At 40.8% G+C, this 21018-nt stretch overlaps 2 protein-coding genes and 1 pseudogene across 8 annotated transcripts in view; 2 read left to right on the forward strand and 1 right to left on the reverse strand.

The window, feature by feature from the left end:
* Positions 1-3823, reverse strand: part of IMMT (inner membrane mitochondrial protein) — a 46029-nt gene extending 42206 nt beyond the window's left edge. For 4 of the 6 annotated variants that reach the window (XM_028515250.2, XM_036028249.1, XM_036028246.1 and 1 more), the window contains exon 1: positions 3676-3821. In XM_028515250.2, coding sequence (XP_028371051.1) covers positions 3676-3720 — 45 coding nt within the window. In that variant the 5' untranslated portion in view covers positions 3721-3821. Of the gene's footprint in view, positions 1-3675 lie in introns of all 6 variants that reach the window. The other 2 variants (XM_028515248.2, XM_036028247.1) reach the window with 2 other exon arrangements.
* A 3837-nt stretch (positions 3824-7660) lies between these two features.
* Positions 7661-20282, forward strand: MRPL35 (mitochondrial ribosomal protein L35). Of its 2 annotated transcripts, none has more exons than XM_028517620.2 (4): positions 7661-7764; positions 13857-14046; positions 14711-14855; positions 17624-20282. In XM_028517620.2, the coding sequence occupies exons 1-4, from the start codon at positions 7722-7724 to the stop codon at positions 17810-17812; spliced, it is 567 nt and encodes a 188-aa protein (XP_028373421.1). In that variant the 5' UTR covers positions 7661-7721; the 3' UTR covers positions 17813-20282. The 2 variants fall into 2 exon arrangements, with proteins under 2 accessions (XP_028373421.1, XP_035884147.1); XM_036028254.1 differs by lacking the exon at positions 7661-7764 and adding an exon at positions 11416-11509.
* On the forward strand, positions 11827-13056 carry LOC114500800 (annotated as a pseudogene).
* Positions 20283-21018: the final 736 nt, after the last annotated feature.

The raw sequence follows: 21018 nt of genomic DNA on the forward strand, positions 1-21018 counted from the left end.
TCAAAAAAGGCTAGAGAGTCATCTGCTTAGGGATTATAGTTCTGAGAACTGATGTAATCCCAAGAAATAACATATAAAGAGATGGAACAACAATAAGATACCACTACACTCCTATCAGAATGGCCAAAATCCCGAACACTGACACCACCAAATGCTGACAAGGAGATGAAAGAATAGCTCTTATTCATTGCTGTTGGAAATGCAAATAACATAGCCACTTTGAAAGATAGTTTGGCAGTTTCTTACAAAACTAAACAACCCTCATCATACAATCCAGCAATCACACTCCTTGGTATTTACCCAGAGGAGTCAAAAACACACCCATACGAAAATGTGTACATGAATATTTAGAGCAGCTTTATTTATAAATGGCCAAAACTTGGAAGCAACCACAATGTTTTTCAGTAAATGAATGGATAAACTGTGGTACGTCCAGACAATGAAATATTATTCAGTGCTAAAAATAAATGAGCTATCAGCCCTGGCTGGTGTGGTACAGTGAACTGAGCACCAGCCTGTGAACCAAAAATTCACCAGTTCAATTCCCAGTCAGGGGACATGCCTGGGTTGCAGGCCAGGTCCCTGGTTGGGGGAATGTGAGAAGCAACTGGTTGATGTTTCTCTCTCACATCAATGTTTCTCTTCACATTGATGTTTCTCTCCTTCTCTTTCTCCCTCCCTTCCCTCTTTCTAAAAATAAATAAAATATTTTTTAAAAAATAAATAAGTTATCAAGCCATGAAAACACAGAAAAACCTTAAATGCTTATTACTAAGTGAAAGTCAACCTGAAAAGCCTCCTCACTGTATGATTCCATTTAGATGACATTATACAAAAGGCAAAAGTATGGAGTGAGTAAAAAGGTCAGTGGTTCCCTTGAGGGAGTACTTAGATTGGGAGAGTGATGAGTACATATAAAGCAGAAATTTTAAGATGGTGAAAATACTTTGCATTATGTCACAATAATGGATAATGTCATCACACATTCGTCCAAACCCAGAGACTACACAACACCCAAAGTGAACACTAATGAAAATTATGGAGTTTGGGTGATTATAATATGCCAATGTAGGGTCATCAGTTGTAACAAGGCACCACTCTGGCAGGGGATGTTGATAATGGGGGAGGCTATGCATACATGGGGGCAGGGGATTTATGAGAAATCACTGTACTTCCCCTCAATTTTCCTGTAAACCTAAAACTGCTCTAATAAACTAGGTCTTAATTTTAAAAAGAGAGAGAAAACTGAACCTTAAGGGTATACTTAGAGATAATGTGGAAGCAGCACACTCAACAAAGGAAAACAAGAGAGAGAAAGAGGGTAAGATGAGCCCTAAGATACTACATGAGAAAAGCCAAAAGAGCAAAAAGAGTTTCACAAAGCAACAGTATCAAATGCTGTAGAATGATTGAGAAGATGTAAGAGTAAACCAATGAATTTCGTAAAATGTCTTTAAATATCTTACAAGACAACAATTTTAAGAAGGTAAGAAATCTTGGTTGCAAGCCAGAAAAGGGTTCTTATACTCTTAATGTTTTCTTCTAATTGTCTTATTAGGAACCCAGTAAGTTAAAAATATTTTGGTCCATCAATAGGTGAGTGGATAAAACACCTATGGGACATTTACAGAATGGAATTCTACTCAGCTGTAAAAAAGAAAATTTTACCCTTTGCAACAGTATGGATGGACATGGAGAACGTTATGCTAAGTGAAATAAGGCAGTCAGAGAAAGACAAATACCATATGGTTCACTACATGTCGAATCTAACAAAAAAATATTTTGATAAAGGCAAAGAAAAAGTAATTTTGGACTTTAGGGCAGACAAAGGGGACAGATTAGTGACAACCATTAGTCTGAGGACAGAATAAAGAAAAGTGTACCATGAAGGGAAGGCTCCAAAGACAAACTTCAACAGGTCTACCTGGAAAGGTTGCTCTTCTTTCTTCATCCTCCTAGCCCCACCTGGGTGCTACAGTAGGCCGGATTCTAACAAGGCCCCCATGAGCTCCACTCCTTGCTATAAGCCCACTATGAGGGCTGCAGGTTATTAATCAGTTAACTTTGAACTAATCAAAAAGAGGTTACCCAGGTGAGCCTGGCCTAATAATAGAAACCTTTCATATCTGGGCCTAGAGATCAGAAACAGGGAAGTAAAGAGAGATTTTGAAGTCAAAGAGACAAGCTCCCAGTGGCCTGCAGGAAAGCAAACGTCCATGTTATGAACTACCTGAGGACTCCGTGGCGATTAACTTCAAGCAGCCTCTAAGAGAGACTAGGCGAGAGCTAGTAAGAAAACGAGGACTTCAATCGCCACAGTTCCAAGGAACTAAATTTTGCCAACAAAACTGCATGAGCTTGCCTTGGCTGTAGCTCAGTGGGTTGAGCACTGGCCTGCAAACCAAAGGGTCGCCGATCCAATTCTCAGGGCACATGTCTGGGTTGCGGCCCAGGCTAAAGGTCGTGGGGGGGCAGGGGACGCAAAAAGCAACCATACATTGATGTTTCTCTCCCTTCCCCCGTCTAAAAATAAATAAAATCTTTAAAAAAAAACCTGCATGAGCTTGAAGAGAACCCTGACCTCCAAATCAAAACCACAAAACAGCCAGCACCTTGATTGCAGTCTTGTGTGACACTGAGTAGAGAACCAAAATCATTCATGTCTAGAAACTGTACGATAATAAATGGGTGTTGTTTTATTTGGTTAAAGTTGTGGTATTTGTAATGTAGCAATAGAAACTAATACAGACATTATTTTCCTATGTAAGAGGTTGTTTCTCCTACCCTGACAACAAATGAGTAGATAAGCAAACTTGGAAGAAAAAACTTTGCCTTTTAGGGATTTTATTCAATTATTACTTGAGTCACAGGGCCTGTTTTGCGATACATTTTTCCAAAATATCACTTTTCTGAACATTGTGATCAATAGAAATAGGTTTCCTTTTTAATTTTATAAAGTTATTTTGATATTTATGACGAAGTAAAAGTAATTGAGTGTCCCAGCACCATGGAAACAGAGATCCCCAGACTAATCTCAGAAATGAGCACAAGGTCATGACTCCTGTCCTTCCTCAAGTACCAAGCGTTTGAACTCCACAAACTATTATTTTATTTCTATTTAGGTTAATAATCTCTGAGATGTTCTCAGCTACGAAAAGAAATCATTCCCGCATAATTACAACCTTGACCCCTAAAACGCGTAATCTTAAGTGTCCATGCACCACCTTATTAAAAATGTAGTAAACCAAGGCTCTGCATTTCCTGCTGGGAACTGTAGTTCTCCCCCTCGACCTTCAACCACTGGCTGCGCGAAACGGATCACACGTACAACCGGCGACCCAGGCGCCAGGAGCCACGATTGGCCCTTGAATGGGGCAGCGCAGGGCTGATTGGATGATGAGTCCCCGAAACCATGCCCCCTATTCTGCGCCCGCCTACCCGCCACTGTCTCTTTTCCACACCTCATCCCGCTTCAGCAATAACCCTTAAGGTATCACTGTCAGGCGAGCTCCCGAATTAAATGTCTGCCGGGCCGCCCGAGATTATCGCGAAGACAGAGGCCCAAAAACACGCCTTTGTCCCGGGGCCTAGGCAGAGCGACACCCTCCTCCATTTTCCTTTGGTTGCCCGGGGTCCGCTTCACTTCGCGCTCCTTCCCGGCGCCCCAGCGCTCACCTGGGCGGCAGAGGTCACGCTGGATAACTGACAGACTCGCAGCATCTCGAACCGGTGGACTGTGAGGCTGGTATAAGCTGGAGCTGTGAGAGCGGTACGAGTAAGAGAAGGCGGGCGTGCGTGCGTGCGTGCGTGCGTAAGTCCCTCCCCGCTACCCCTCCTCGGGCGTAGCGGAGGTTTCAGAGCCACTGCGCAAGCGCACTCCTCTTTCGTCCAGCCCTGGCATCTTTAAGAGAGTATGGGTCCTCCATTGGTGGGAAGTGTGTTTTTTTTTTTATTTCCCAGTCGTCACTCGGTTCTGGACGGCACCTCCAATCCAGGGTTACTAGATAAACGGGAGGCAAGGAAGGACGTGTGAAACTCAGGCTTTAGTCGATCTAAAAAGGGATAGGCCTGACTCTTCAGAGAATTAAGGAAGAAAGCATCTCAGCCGTCTCCGTCAATTTCGTGGAAAGGAATCGATTTGGCTAAATCGGTGTTCTTTTGGCTTGCGCATCGTTTGACAGCCGTTCTTTGGGAGTCTTCCAGATTGCGGGAGACTGGGTGAACGAGCACTGGAGAAACCTATGTGCATAATGTGTCACTCAACGTAACTTAACAGCAGAGTGAGGATAGAAACCCAGATTCGTCGGGTTCCACAGCTTCTACTACTTCCAGTTTAAACTGCACAGCTTTCTCCACAAAGTTTTTATTTTGAAAGACATTTGGCTGCAGTCTATGGTACGGGTTGGAAGATAAGAAAGTCAATGAAGAAACATTGTTCAAAGTATCCCACTGAGTCTGTAATCAAGGTATTACGTTAAATTTGAACACAGTATTCAATACTATCAATATTATGGAAACTAAACTTGTATATCGTGTTTGCAAAGTACTTTCAAGTCTTAACTAGGTAATTTACTACTGGATGGTGCTCTTCCCAGAGGTAGACAAGGCTACTAATTCCATTTGTAAAATGGAGAAATAGATTTGAAAATTATCTAAAACAGTTACTTATGTTCACGCGAGTATATATATTTGATGTACTTTAGTAATGACACGCTCCATATTATCATCACCTAACTGCCTCCAGATACGTCTTGTATCTTTTTTAATAATTCTAGCCTTTGAATTGCAGTTTCCCCACACCACCCCTGCCCACTGTAGTCATTATGGGCGATGCCAGTATGATGACTTTTTTAACACCTTGACCATAAACCTCATCGCCAATAAGCAATTTTAGTCTGCTCCAGCCATGTATGGCACAGCCACACGTTGAGCTGGAACATCATTAGCAACTTCAGCTTCAAGATCTCAAACTACAAAATTATTTCCTGTAGTTTGCTAACCTCTCATTAAACCAAGTCCCCAATCCTCATCTTCCACATTCAATTTATGATTTTTTTTTGGCGGGGGGGTCTTTAAAATGTACTCTCCTAAATTCAGAAATTTAAATCACATCCCTGTTCAAAAAGTGCAGTGATTCCCACTGTCAAATCATAAACGTTTTATGTCTCAGAATACTTTTCTAGCATATGTGGATATTTCTAGGCTCAGTGGCCACTATAGGTATGAGATCAAGACAGCAATGACAGTTCAAGCTCATCACCCACTTACATGTCCTATAACCCAGCATAACCAAATGATAGTTAACCAAAGGATAACCATCTCAGTGGTTCTCAAAAGAGTGACCTGGGATCACTGGGGAGCCTCAGATCCTTTCAGAGAGTCCATAAAATCAAAACTAACTTCATAATATTAAGGTTATTACTTGCTGTTTTCATTTGTTATCTCATAGTTTTTCCAGATACTGAAATAGATTGAATGCATAAGCATCTAAGCATCTGATGATAAGCATCAGAATCTAGCTTTATATTAAACCAAACATTAAAGAGATTTGCAAAAAGATTAAACAATGCCACTCTTCTAATTTTTTTGATCTTGGAATAGTTATTGTTCATTAAAAATGAGCTAACATGTAATAGGTTTATTGTTTTAAAATAAGTGTGGTAGGCAGAATAGTTATCCCCAAATATGTCCACACTCCTAATCTCTGGAACCTGTGAATATATTACCTTAAACGGCAAAAAAAATTTTTTTTTGCAAATGTGGTTAAGAATCTTGAAATGGGGTTACTATCCCAGATTGTCTGTGTTGGTACAATATTGCATGGGTCCTGATGAGTGAAAGAGAGGGGCTGGAGGGCCACTCAGAAAAGAAGATGTGACAGTGGATACAGTAGTTGGAGTGATACAATTACTAGCTTAGAAGGAGGAAGGAGGCCACAAGCCAAGGAATACAGACAGCCTCTAGATGCTGGAAAAGGCAAGGAAACAGATTATGCCTTAGAGCCTCACAGGGGTGTTCAGCCTGTGGCCCACGGCCACATGCAGCTCAGGATGACTGTGAATGCAGCCCAACACAAAATTGTAAGTTTACTTAAAACATTATGAGATTGTTTTGTAATTATGTGTGGAAATGTATTTAATGTGTGGCCCAAGACAAGTCTTCTTTCAATGTGTTGCAGAGACACCAAAAGGTTGGACACCCCTGCAAGGAACACAGCCCTGGAGACCTTGATGTTAACCTTGAAACCCATTTTGGATTTCTGACCTAGAGACTTAAGATATGTTTGTATTGTTTTAAGCCATTAATTTGGGTAATTTGTTATAGCAGCAATAGGAAACTAATACAATAAGTATTTTTAATTTTTTTTATTTTAATTTTCTATACAGTAAATACTAATGAATATAATCCATAGAATTAAAAACTCTTGGGGATCCTCAATTTGTAAGAATGTAAAGAGGTTCTAAGACCAAAAAGTTTGTGAACCAGTGCTCTAAACAAATCCTGTGTTTCTGTCTTGGCTACCTCTCTTCTCACCTTAGCCCTTGGTGTTCTAACTGCCAAGACCTTGCCAATGACCCTGCCAATGACCTTGCTCTTGTAAAAGTCCTCCCCATTGTTTAAGAACCATATTATATTCTGTGTCCTTGTCCTTGATCATCCCAACCAGAAGCCTCATCTCCTTAACTTTGAACTTCCCCTGTGAGTCATTTATCTGCCTTGTACTTGTCTCCTTATTAAATGTGAACTCCTTGAGACCCAGTGTTTAACCCTTACCCATTTCAACCAGTAAACAGTGTCATACATTGCAGATGCATGAAATATCTTAGGCAACAAGGATGGGTGAGAAGTTCATTGGGGTGTTTGTTTGAAGGCAACATTAGAAAAGACATACACGCCTGGCAGAGTAACTCAGTTGGTTAGAGAGTCATCCTGCTACACCAAGGTTGTGGGTTCCATCCCCTGACAGGGCATATATAGGGGTCAATCAATGAATGCATAAATAAGTGAAACAACAAGTCAATGTCCCCGTCTGTTTGTCTCTCCTCCTCTTCTCCTCCCTTTCTCTCTTCTTCTCTTTCTAGAATCAATAATTTTCTTAAGTAAAAAAGACATACAATCACTAATTCTCAGGAATAAAATAAGGAACTGTTCAGAAACTATAGAATTGTTCAGTAAGAGTCGAGATGCTATTCCACCAAATAACAACCAGTGTTATTGTTTAGAAAAAAGTGTTTATGCGAGATATCCTTAGAATATTTACATTTATTTTATTATCGTTGGTATTCAATTTCTTAAAAATAATTTTGGGGGAAGGGTGGGAAGAATATATTCAAAGGCAACAGGGATTCCCTCTTAAAAATAATTTTAATAGTATTACTGTTTCCCATCATCTACCAGTTTTGGAAGGATAATATGTTTCATTCCCTCAAATTTAATGAAACGAGCAAAAAGAAATTGGGTTTCAAATGTCCTGTACTTTAAATAGATCTTTCTATCAAATGTTCAATAAAAATTTATTAAGAGCCTACTAAATGCCGGGCACTTGTTTTACAGAGGTGAAGGACAGCCTGGCATATACAAGATATTCAATAAAGCTTGATTTGACCGTTCCTTTAATTGGTTTCCCTTGCTTTGACTCCGCCCAGAGTAGTTTACCTCAATGTTTCTTTGCCCTGAACATTTTAGGCCCAATGCGGCCGCCGTAGGGCGGGGGTGGTAAAATGGCGATCTCTGCTTTTGCTGGTGCGGTGAGAGTAGCATCAGGTCAGTGGGAAAGCAACGCGCTCGATGTTTGTCTTGTCAGAAGGGACTACTAACAGATATAGTGGGTGTTTAGCGTGTACATTAACAGAAAAAAGCGCGGGGCGTGGGTCGTTATTTGATGCTAGAGGGTTCCGAAACTCTTTGACCCTCGAGCACTTTGGTGTCTGGAGGTTTCCGCTTCCTTATCGGGTCTTAGCCGTACCTTCTTCCTCAGAAAACAAAGCAGGATGGGGCGAAAGGGGATGAAGGGCTAGAACCACCACTTATGACCTTTGACCTTCAAAATGTTAATTTCTCGAAACGTGATTTTCCGCGGCTGTAACTTGGGGATAATATCTTCTACCTGAGGACTAAATGAGCTCCAGCACTAAAAGCGCCCTGCGTGGTTCCCGGCAGGTAATTTGGGTGTATGAGAGTCATACAACGTACAGGGAATGTGGCCGTTATGTTCACTCATCCTCCAGCACAAGATCACTTATAAGGATGTCTTGGGCGAGAAATATAAGATTATAGTAAATTACTTTCACAAAAAAAATTAGAATAAAATTCTGTGGAAGAATAGAAATTTAAAAAAACGACGATGTAAAATATCCAACTCACAGAACAGCTTGTTTACATGGGGTAATTTTAATTTGTAAAGCACAATAAAGAAAATTTATATAATATACATGAATAGCTTAAATACCGGCCTACTCAATTTTATTACACTTTGTAGATATTGCAGTTTTTGTTTTTACAAATTGAAGGTTTGTGGTAATTTTACGTGGAGCCAAGTCTATTGGCACCATTTTCCCAACAGGCCCAGATGATGGATAGTATTTTTTAACAATAAAGTTTTTTTAAATTAAGGTATGTATATTTTTTAGACACAATACTATTGCATGCTTATTAGACTACAATATAATCTAAACATAATCTAATCTAGGCATAACCTTTATATGCACTGAAAAACCAAAAAATTCGTGATACTTGCTTTATTGCGGTATTTGCTTCAGTGCGATGGTCTGTAACAGCCTACACTATTTCTAAGGAATGCATTTAACTTTGGAGCAAACCTCCATAAACTAACACCCAGATAGGGTGTAACACCAGATTGGGACATAAAACACTACCTAGAGCCTCTTTTCCACTCCTGTGGGCCTCCCCAATCAAAAGTCCTTTTTTTTGGCCTAATATGAAAACTATCCTCATCTTTAAAAATTGCCTTTTTTTGTACTTTGCATGAATGGAATCATACAGTATGTACTCTTGTATGCTCTTTTACTTTGTGAAACTCATTTTGCAAGTAGCTGTAGTGCTTTCTCATTGCTGCTATAAAATAGTCTCTTAGTGACTACCCTACAATTCTCCATTTTACCAGTGATTGGCATTTGGGTGTTTTCCAGTTTGGGGGTGATTAGGTACAGTGCTGTTTGACCTTGTGGTCTTGATACATGGGTGCTAGAATTTCTCTAAGATGTGTGTGTGTGTCTGTGTGCATTTAAAACTAGTTGTGGAATTGCAGATTTGGCATGTATATATATTCAGCACCACCTGATACTGCCAAAGTGATAGGCATAAAGTCACCACAGCACTGTTCTCTTCATGTCCTCATCAACAGTTGGTATTGTTAGACCTAGAAAGTTTTGTCTGTTTGGTATATATTTAGTGATGTCTCTGTGGTTTTAATGGCATTTACTTGATTCATAGTGATGTCCCTGAATACCTTTACACATGTATTGGCCATTTAAATTTCTTTTATGAAATACCTACTTAAAGATGTTGCCCATTTTCCTGTTGAGTTTTCTTACTGATTTATGGTTCTTTATATATCCTGGATATGCAAACTTTCTCATTTAAATGTGTTTTCTAATATCTCCTCCCACTTTGGCTTGCCTTTTTAGTTTAAAGTATCTTTTGATGAAAATAAGTTTTTATTGTCATCAATTTGAATTTATTGCCCTTGGGTTTTTTATGTAGGTGATGTAGATTGGTATCAACTCAACTATGATATGTAGATTTCCTTTGAAAACATTTAAAGATGATGTGACATCTTATTTTGAAGTGTCAATGTTTTAAATGTACTATAAGTTATATTCTTTTTAACTATTTAAAATTTTAGATATTACATAAAGTTTTGTGGAAGTATGTAATTTTTCATAATTCTTGTAGAGGATATGGGATCAAAAAAGCTTGCAGACCACTACTTTAGACACTGTCACACTCACCTCCCAGCCTCTCCCCATTTTTTTTATTCCTGCCCCACACAAGGCTGTTTAGAATTCCCCAACCACACTAAACCATTTTTGCTTCTTCACCTGTGCTTTTCCTGTTCCATCTACTTCCTTTCATTTCTTCACAACTCTGGTTTTCTGTCACTTCCTTTGTAAAAAACGTCTGTGTTCTCCATGGACGAGTGTTTTTAGAGAAAGCTGGTCTGCGTTAAAATGCCCAAATGGGCAGAAGACTGAAGGAGCTGTTAATTACTATCCTTGATTAGTGTGCTGCCCTTTTTGTAAAAATCCTTATGGAGAATTATGTTTATTGATCTTTAGAGAGACAAAGGGAGAGATTGGGAGAGAAACATTGATTGGTTGCCTTACATACATGCCCTGACTGGGAGGTCGAACCCCCAACCTAGGCATGTACCCTGATCAGGAATCAAACCAGAAACCTTTTGGTGTATGGGACAATGTTCTACCCAACTGAGCCACCCAGCCAGGGCTGTGTGCTACCCTTTTTCGTTAAACACAATCTGAGTTTGACTCTGGTTTTTACAAGCTAAATCCCCTCTGGTTGGTCTGTGGAAGGGGGTATGATGGGTAAAGCCCCCCAAGTCATTTTCCCAGGATCTGCTTTCAAGCCAGGTTTTCATTCTTCCTGTTACCCATTTTTCTAACCTCAGTGTTTCTCCCCATTTCATTTTGTTAATTTTGATGTTTTTTTTTCTTTTTCTGGGATCACTTTGAATCCATATAGGCTATCTTTTCACAAATATGTTTGTAAGCTATGGTTCCCAACTTGTTTTTTATGCAGATTTAGTAAACATGCCTTATGCAGTTTCAGGACTTTAATGAAAATCAAGGGGAAAGGTAGTCAGGGAGCCAGGAAGACTCTTTCACCAGAACAGCGGTCTAATTTGGGGATAGTTTCCAGTCAGCTTGGAATTTATCAAACTCTTCTATTACCCCACATTTCTGAATTTCTTTAGACTATGAAGAAGCCTTTTCTCATGCCTCCCTAAATTCAGAATACAGTGTCTATGATTTCCCAGGCTAGTGATTGTATCAAAAAATGAAATGAAGTTATTTTTAAGGAACAGTTCATTCCCAGTTGACAATACATTTTGTTCTCTCTACTTCCTGTTTATTCATCTGACATTTTATTTTTCTACAGATGAGCCTGTAATTTACCCATTATATGTTCTGGGCTCACATCTGCCTTTAGGCTTGGTTTCCAAAATTTTCTGAGTTTTTTTTTTTTTAACTGAGACATCAAGCTCTGGTGACCCATGAAAAAGATTACCTCCTGCCTTGTACTCATATCTACACATATTTCAGTTCTTTGAGATATAACTTATTTGGACCTGGAGCTTGAATGCCCGCACAGAGTAGAGAATTTGCCTGACAAGTGCCTGGTATAAGGGCTCTCTGACCAGTTTCCTGAATCTTGATTTCAGCTAACTCAATGTTTATGCTACTTTTTTTTTCCAGTTTGAAAACTGTTGTCTTTGACAGAGAACACAAAAGCAAAATAAGGGTTTTAAGTGTTCTATTTCCCTTCTGCTGCCTGTTAACCTTGTGCTGTCTTTGCTCAGTGTTCCTCAGCTCTTTATTATCTGCTTTAAGCCTTCATTAAATGATTTCTGTATGCCAGGCACTCTTCGCAACACTTTACATCAGGGGTGTCAAACTCATTTTCACTGGGGGCCACATCAGTCTCACAATTGCCTTCAAAGGGCTGGATGTAATTTCAACTCCTTAACAGTTAAGTAGTAGTTACATTTATACAGTCCTAAAATTATTTTGGCCCTTTAAAAGCAACCACAAGGCTGATGTGGCCTCTGGTAAAAACGAGTTTGACACCCCTGCTTTACATGTTCTATCTCATTTAATTCCCATTACCTCCCCATGATAAATTTCATTTAAATTTGAGGAAACTGGGACACAGAGAGGTTAAGTAGCTGGCCTATGGTCACACAGCTAGCAAGCAGTAGAGCTAGTAGTAGTAGAGGAGTACAGCCAGTCTGGCTCAAACTCTAATTACCTCACTTCCATATCACGCAGCTCTTCATTTGTTATGTAACGTCAGTGCAGTAGACAGTAAGGCAGTGGTGAGCTGATGACTTTCCTGTGGAGCTTTTTAAAAAGTTAACTGTTGAGGTATAATTTACATACCATAAAGTTACCTGTTTTAGGCAGGGAGAATGGCCACAGGGACAGAGCAGGTGGTGGGACTCGGCCTCATCATCTTCACCTACCACACTGCCTGGGTGAACTCTTTGCCCTTCGTTGACAGCCAGCAGGTTATCCCCAAGCATTTCCTGCCCAGAGCCTATGATGTTGCCATCCTATAAGTCATAGGCCTCCTGCCACTACTGTTTGTGGGAATGTTCATCACCTAGGTGATGCTGAAGAACCAGAACATGACCAAAAATGCTCATGAGGGCCCAGGATGCTGCCGACCCCTTCGCTCCCCTCCAGGGCACAGCAAGACTGGAGACCCATGGGACCTGCAGTTCCCTCAAGCATGGCCACCTTGCAGACACCCCCAGGGGATGGAGCTGTGCAGGACTCACCCCAGAGCCAGGAGGAAGTACCTGCAAGTCTCCCTCCTTTCTGGTTCAGGGCCTGAAAGATGCTGGTCCTCCATACCTCACCTTCAAACCCCGTCATTTTTTTCTCCAGGTTTTACCATCTTGCCTCAGTTTCCCTCCCGTCACATGCTGATATTGGAATTACCAGGTTCTGAGACATTACGTGGCCTCTCCCTACATGTCCTTTTCCTTCACAAAGGCAGCTTTCCCAAGTCTGACATAGCCTGGGACTCCACAGGACTTCTGGAAAGCCTAGGGGGAAGACTGACAGGCCTTGGGACCACCACCAGGCCTGAGGGCACAGTAAGATGGTCACATCAGGCCCCTAGACCCACTCATGGAGGTCCAGTCCCTCAGTCCTAGCACTGGCCTGCTAGGGAGAGCTGAACAGCAAACATTGATGGTGTGTTTTTAAAAAATGACTCATTTTGTGTGTAGAGTTTGATGACTTGGTAGATTTAGTGAGTTGTGCAACCATCACCACCATCCAGGTTTAGGAGTGTTCCATCCTGTGTAGGTTTTTCACATGCACACTTCTCTAGCCCCACACTAGACCTATCAGCAGTGGAGTCAGGGCTATGTGAGTGATTCTGCCTTGCGGACGAGGACTCAGTCTGGATGTCATGTTAAAGATGAAGACTGCTCGGTCCACACATCTAGGCCCTTCGTGATCCGCCCGCCTTATTTTCCACTACTTCTGCCCAGGCAGGCAAGCAGTGCTCGGCTTTTGTGGCAGGTCCAGTGCCCATTCCAGATAGGTATTTGTTTCAGTCTTGTTTTTACATGTGTTCGTCCTACTGGACTGTGTACCTCCTCCTCGTGGCCTGTTCATTTTCTAGAAGAGGGTTAATATACCTCTTCTGTTTTCTTTATGTGCCCTTCTCTTGCCGCTCTCGTCTCTCTAGGGAGTTGTCAGGCCTTCCTGCCTCTGCCCTGCCGTTGCAGTGTGCAGCAATTCTGTCTCATTGGGGAGTAAGGTCCAGCGGGTGGGAATTAATGTTACATACATTTTCCTTACTGTTGAACATAGAAGAACTAGGACACATCAACTGGATCATGGTGACAGTTGCACGACTCTAAATTTACTAAAATACATTGAATTGTACACAAACGGGTCATTTGGGGGCATGTAAGTTATACCTCGATAAAGTTGGTAAAAAGCTCCACAGGTGAGCCTGAGCTTCAGGGCATGTTAATAATGTATAACACTTAGTTGCCTTCAAAATTTTTAAATTAAATATCTGGATGTATATTTTGAAGTATGTCATTAAGCATTTGTGCATCTCTATCTTTACAGGAATTTTACGGCCCCTGAATATTTTGGCGTCCTCAGCCTATCAGAACTGTGCTAAGAATGCCTGTCTTCGTTCGTCACTGTCTGCCCGACAGTTTTGTCATATTCAGACTGCAGTTGTTTCCTCTGCTCCTGGGCTCGTTACTTCTGTCAGAAGCCTGACATGTGGGCCTACGGCAACAATCCTCAATAGGTATAGTATATTTGAGTAAACATGATGCTTGGATGGAAATTCTAAAATATCATGCCTGCAACGACTTCTTAGAATTAGATGATACTTTCTGTACCTGCGGTTTATTACATAGACACTGCCTGATGGAGTGGGAGGTATGACTGACATCCATGTACCTATGTGGCAGCGGTGGCAGGGACTACCGAACAGCACGCTGCTGATGTTCCAGATGTGGTTTCCTGGATGGAACTATCAGCCAAAGTGGAGGGTGAACAAGATGCTCAGTTTACAAGGCTGGGCTGCATGTGGTGTTCATTCAGTCAGCAAATATTTAATTAAGCACACTGGGTGCCTAGCACTGTACTCGGCAGAAAGGATACAAAGATAGACAAGTTGAAGTCCTTAGAAAGTGTAATCAAGTGAGCAGATGGATTAAAAATCAGATGATTGATATATAATAGAATCAATTCTCTCATAGGGATTGGGTTGGGGTAGATTACAACTAGCCTGCAAATTGTTGATAGTTGCTATTCTTATTTATGCACAGTGTCATCATTTGAAGTAAAAATGTACGTTAAAAGTCAGCTGTGTTCCACTGGAGCTGCTTTACTCATTTCTAAGGATACAAGTGGATTTTATCCTTTAATCACTCATTGCTGAGTTAAATTTTAAAAATGTATTTTAGAGTGGCCCCCTTGCTTCCAAACATCCTGAAGCTGCCAGTCAGAACTGTGACGTACGTCAGCTCACGAAAAGGCAAGAGAAAGACTGTGAAAGCTGTCATCTATAGGTTTCTTCGACTTCATTCTGGCCTTTGGGTGAGGAGGAAGGTGAGTCTTCACAATCGATTGAAAAGGGAGTGTGAGCAGATTAAAATGAAGCAGAATTCAGCCTGTTTGTTGGCATGTCTTCCTCCCTTCTTACCACTAGCTTCCATAGTGCTGTGCTGTGCTGTGCTTAAGTACTGGCTTGGCAGGCATCACTTCATGTAAGTGAATCCGTGTGAAGAAAACATGTTTAAATACTCATTGATATTATTCACAGCGGTGAAAGTGTTCATGTAGGACGGGTTCGTCTCAGGTCTCTTACGTGACTGCCTTATCCAATGATTACCAGGAGCCCTGTGAAACCCCCAAGGTGAAATAACCTGTGGGGAGGCTCTTTAATCCTGGCGTATTACATCAGAGGGGACTTCAGCAAGAACTTCATCACATGTCTCAGATTTGGGGACTGAAGAGCTTTTTAGTCTACCTTGGATTAGAGTCTCTGGGTGGCTTAATCTTGATGGCCGAACATTAACCCCACATACACTTTTTTTTAAATTTGTAAGTTTTTTTCTCTGTTAGCATAATTGGGGACCATATCAGATAGAACTCCAGTGCTTCCTCTGACCACAGACTGCAGCCTTGGAGGGGGACTCTGACAAACTGTTACCACTCTGTCCTCTCCTATGGAGTGTAGTGAGCATGGCTGTGGGCTTTTAGTTCATGGCCTTACTTGTGGGAATAGAATAACTGATCTTTAGAAAGCAAGAGATGGCCAGAGTTTTGTAAAACAACCTTTGAGTTTGGGTAACTATTCAAATCTTAATTTGACTTCCCTTTTACTACTTAGAAGTTAACAAGTAGTTCTTTAAACATCAAAATTTGTTTCCTTGTAAAGATAAACAATTGGTAGCACTTTGTCACTATTTGATAGCTGGAAAGGATTATACCCTGTCTCATGAACAATCCTAAATTTGTACATGAATAGGTTGATTGGAGTTTTCAGCCAGTTTCCCCACTGGAACAATACACACTGTGGTCATTTCCTGCACTAGTCACTAGAAGTTCATGCCATCCATGAGTAGGTGAACTAAGTAGTTGAGCTAATAGTTGTGAATCGGGGGAATTTGGAACATTGGAAATATTTACATTCCCTTTTACCATACTCATTATTTCTAGGTCCTCACCTGACCCTAGGTAAAAGGAAATGGGCGGTATTCCTTGCCTTCCTTCCCGTGTCCTTTCATCAGTCCTTGAAACCCTCGTGTTGTCTGAGCGACCCGATCAAGTTCTCCAACTGTAACACCTGGTCCCATTCAGGGCCCCAAAAGTATTCCATAGACATAATGGGCTGTTTCAGCAAAATCCAATTTTAAGCAGAAAACAAAATATCTGGGAGGGTTGACACTAATGTATAAAGACTGAAAGTATTTTCTGTGGGACAGTTCCATCCAGTTGTCCCTAATTTTTATTATTAGTCTCTCCTTCTATTTCTGAGCCTAGAGATTATCTAAAATGTTTCATGTGTTTTCACACCGTTGCATTCCACAGAATAATCTTCAAAGACACTGGTGGTGACAGCCAGGACTGCAAATTAGATGTCTGTCAGTTGGAGATCCACAGGGGCCCAGTTTGGCTTCTAAACTAGAAAATTATTATTACCAGTAGGGGGATTTTGACTTCAATCTTCCTGTTTTAAATTATGGTCAATGAATAGTAAAAATCACTGGCATTATAAAACCAGACTCTTAAATAACCTTTCATTATTTCTGAGCATCTTTGTGCTGTAGAATTTGCTGGTGGTCACAGTGATGACACTGAGGCATGTCAGAAACCCAAGGCACCGAGGTACTCAGCGAAGAGCTTTGGTTTTGTTCAGTTAGTATGGTGCCCTAAGGAGCACTTGGCCTCAAAGGACCGAAGGACTCGTGCAAATAGCACAGGTTCTAGTCTGACCTCCCCTGTAACTGACAGTGTGGTTTTAGTCAAATGTTAACCTGTGTGGTCCCTACAGTCTCTTCTGGTTTAAACAGGATGTAATTGTAGTTTTTATGTTCAGCCTTATTTACTGTTCCTTCAAAAATTAATTCTTCAAAATTAATAATGCATGGGTGGTATATAGACAGTTCTGGGTTAAACATATGAGTTAACCCTTCCTTCACCACCCCTAATAATAGTTTTACTGTATTCTTTATTCCTTACAAAAGTACTTACTATAGAAATTGGTCCCTAGTGTGTAGAAAGAATAAATGAAATAACATATTTGAGAACTGTGCTTCTTGGCCCTTGTAATACTTCACCCCCTTAAATGAACGTAAATGCTATCAGCCTAGCCGGCACCCCATCATCCTCCACATTAAGGAAAAAATGTAGTGTATAGTGTAGTGCCTAAGAACTCTTACCTAGTCTTCTGACTAATAACCTCTGACCTTCGTCTGCTACGTAACTTTTCTAATCAATGGTTGTTTCTCTTTAATATGTAAAATGAGAATAGTATGTTGTTGAAGATTGTTAAAGAGATAATAAGGTAAGACATATAGTAAGCTCCTGTATATCATAACCCTGTACTACATTAGGCACAAAGATTTATTTAGCTTTATTTTCTGTGGTTTTAGTTTAAATTATTTTCAAATATTAAATTATTAATATTTCTTTTTAAAACTATACATCCTTTCTCATCCAGCCCCATTGAGAATCACATTGTTCTGAAACATACCAGCCCCTATGAAAGTCTGGTCTGTTCCCATTGGACCTATAAACCATGTGTAGTAAAGCTGTCTGTTGTTGTCTGTATAATACAATGTTTTAAATGTCCTTGTAATATTATCTAACAGGCTGGTTATAAGAAAAAATTATGGAAGAAGACGGTTGCAAGAAAAAGACGCCTGAGAGAATTTGTGTTCTGCAATAAAACCCAGAGTAAACTGTTAGATAAAATGACGACATCTTTCTGGAAGAGGCGAAACTGGTATGCTGACGATCCTTATCAGAAGTATCATGATCGGACAAACCTGAAAGTATAGAACAGAAGTTTTATGATTTTCCCAGTTATCTTGGTATGTATGGTGTCTTTGCGGAGAATTGACTTGGGATGGTAAACACACAATACAGTATACGGATGATGTAGAATTGTAAACCTGAAACCTATTTAATTTTATTAACCAATGTCATGCCAATAAATTCAGTTTTAAAAAATGAGTAAATATAAAACTTGATGTATGTTATACCAACTGATATGGAAACATACAGTACCAATATCAAATTTATCAGAGCTTTAAAATTAATGGACAGCATTCTCAGATTTGTTCGGGGAAGTAAAAGTTTAAAATTAAGGATTGTTTTTAACAAGTGGTAATGGCTTAACTAGTTGTTCCAATTAGGCTTACTTAGTTACAAGGAATCTCAAGTTAGGACAGACATAGAAAGACTCTAAAGCTAGTAAGTTATTTCAAGCAGTGTGACTTCTTTTTTAAGGATACATGCCTGGAAACTCAGGAACCACCATACCACCTCCATCTTCCACCCAGAACTCCCAGGCTGCAGGAGCACAAATTGTAGGGTGGTTTTGGGTTCGAGGCACCTCTAGTAATCTCAGCAACAGGCAATGGTGATCTTCAGGCTTGGGGTCTAGCCATATATGTGACTCAGTTCTCTGAATGGTAGGCTCCATTCTCGCTCTACTTACCAACTTGTCTGATTCACAGTTTTTGCTTACTGTTACTTCTGCTTCCTCATCATACCTGGAGCTTGCTCTTTTGAGGTACATTTCTACATCATGACCCTCAGCTCCTATTTCTTCACTGGCCGGCGTATCTTTTAACACCAGGTCTCATCTCAAGTCACCAAACAGTCTAGGGATTGGCTGTCCTTGGATCAGGAGCCCAGTCTGGCTCACTTGGTTGTGTTGGCAGATTCGTGTGGAACAAAAAATAGGTGTGTGGGCTGTTTTCACTTGGAGGTGAGCATGGGGTGGCAGCGCATGTCTAGTATACTAGGTTTACTGTGCTCACAACATGCTCACTTCATTTCTGGGAACAGGATTTTTTATAGAGGGGTATAAGTAAAATAACCTATCAGGATGCCCATTCATGAAACAGAAGTGGCTATATAAATGAAGATAAACACTTTTTGCCCAAGAGTTGAAAGATGCTGCATTTTTAAAAAGTTAATCCACTTGAGATTTCATATTTTAAACTGTGAAGATAAGCTTTCTCCAAAATTTTCCAAAGGTATACTGTAAATACTAAGAGGGAAGAAGTCATCTCAGTCATGTTGGAAATGATGTAAGAGTTTAGCATTAATCATTTTAAGAGGGTCAGGCAAGAGGCACTGAGGAAAGCACAGTTGACAGAGTGGATATAGGCATGGGCAGTGGTTCTCAGCTCTCCCAGCAGAGTCATCTGGAATTCAGACAGCAGTATTTTGCCTGGTTGAGAAACCATTATTAAATAGAAGTATGCCTCAATTACTGCTTCACATCCTTTAATATAATAGTTGATGATAAGATGGTCTTCTATTGTTGTAGAATAAGGGGGAAGGTAACCAAAATTCTTTGAAATCAGTGTGTGTGTGTATTAAAGGACAATGGTGACAATATTCTAAAAGTAGAAGGCCAAATGTATCTATTTATGGGACCAATTAATAAAGAACAGACATTTGATTTGAGGTAAGCACCTGAGGCGTGGAATGGCATTCTGTTTGGATGGGGTTCCTCTCCTCGGACTTCTGAGATGGCAGAAATCAGCCACTGCCAAGACGGCCGCATCATTTCCCACCTGCCTGGCTCCTGCCTCCGACTGCCTCTGGCAGCGGGATGGACCTGGTGCCTGAAGGAGCTGAGGAAGAGCCTCTCACCCCACCTCGACTTCTCTCGTGCAAATACAGACACGGGTCTCTGTCGTGTGGCCTCAGAGCAATTTGGTTTCTCTGCTAGGCTTGGGACAGGGGAGGTAGAGAAGAGGGCTGGCAGGCAGGCCTTGGCATCCAGAGATGGGCGGGAAGGGCCAGCGGGTAGACAGTTTAGGGGAAACGGGTAGCAGGGCTTATCATCAAGCTGATTTATAGTTTGACAAAACATCTTTCATTAAAAGGTCTACCTAAATGACATTCAAGTATATGTCAAAGTGTAACTTACTGAAAATCTGTGCCCTCCAGCATAAGAACAGGCATGTATCTATAAAGCTGCTAATCCTTATACCAGCCTTACAAGGAGATAACTCTATCCTTAGTTCAGATTTGAGGAAACTGAAGCTTACAGAAAGTTAACTAACCCAAAATACAGCTAATAAGTCAATCAGAACCTAGGTCTAACTCCTTGGAATTCATATCTAAATCAACATGTAACTATAATCTAGCATTACAAATACTAAATACTTTATGACACTGTACCAAGACTCTTAAATTTTATAACTGTCACTTTTTACTCTGGTTAATCTCAGTTCTGTTGACATTGGACTTGGCTCACTAAAGGAATAAATGGGTTTTTAGCCTTTCTGTCTCTCCATCTTTCTTTCAGTCTTCTGCATCTGCTGCTGCCTCATCATACAGTGTTCATGTCAACCATACACAATATAAGACTATAAAGGCAAAGAAAATGTGTTTTATTTTGCTATTTCAGATTGTGAGTGTGCAAGTCTTTGCGACCACCCAGTGAAGTTCGTGTGCGCCAGCCTGTGGTTTAAAGGCAAGGGCTGCAGTGGGGTCAAGGGCGTCTACACCCCCCAGCGTACCTCCACACGCATCGCCCTCCTGACCCACACACCTCCCAAACTTGTAGGAAACAGGCTGCAAGAGAGAAAAAGAGAGACCAAAGTATGCTTGCAGAATTAAAACTGCCTTCCAGATAAACTGGCACCCTAATTTTCATAGCTACCTGGTTTCCACATTACTGTGTATGTGATCAACCAGTTTTCAATACACTGACGTCATTTAATTTTTTTCCTTGGAGCAATTCTGTGCAGTAGGTACGGGGCCAGGTCACCAGGCACCAAGCCTATTGGTGGCTGAGCTTTCAGCTCATACTTCTTGCAATGTTCTACATTTTTAAAACATTTTTATGCATTGATTTTTGAGTGAGAGGGTGAGGGAGAGACAGACGTTGATTTGTCGTTCCACTTAGTTGTGTGTTCACTGACTGGTTCTGTGCCCTGACCAGAGATTCAACCTGCAACCTTCATGTATCAGGGCAGCGCTCTAACCAGCTACCCGGCCAGGGCGACCTACATTTTTT

This window comes from Phyllostomus discolor, chromosome 6 (assembly GCF_004126475.2).
Source record: "Phyllostomus discolor isolate MPI-MPIP mPhyDis1 chromosome 6, mPhyDis1.pri.v3, whole genome shotgun sequence".
Lineage (NCBI taxonomy): Eukaryota > Metazoa > Chordata > Mammalia > Chiroptera > Phyllostomidae > Phyllostomus > Phyllostomus discolor.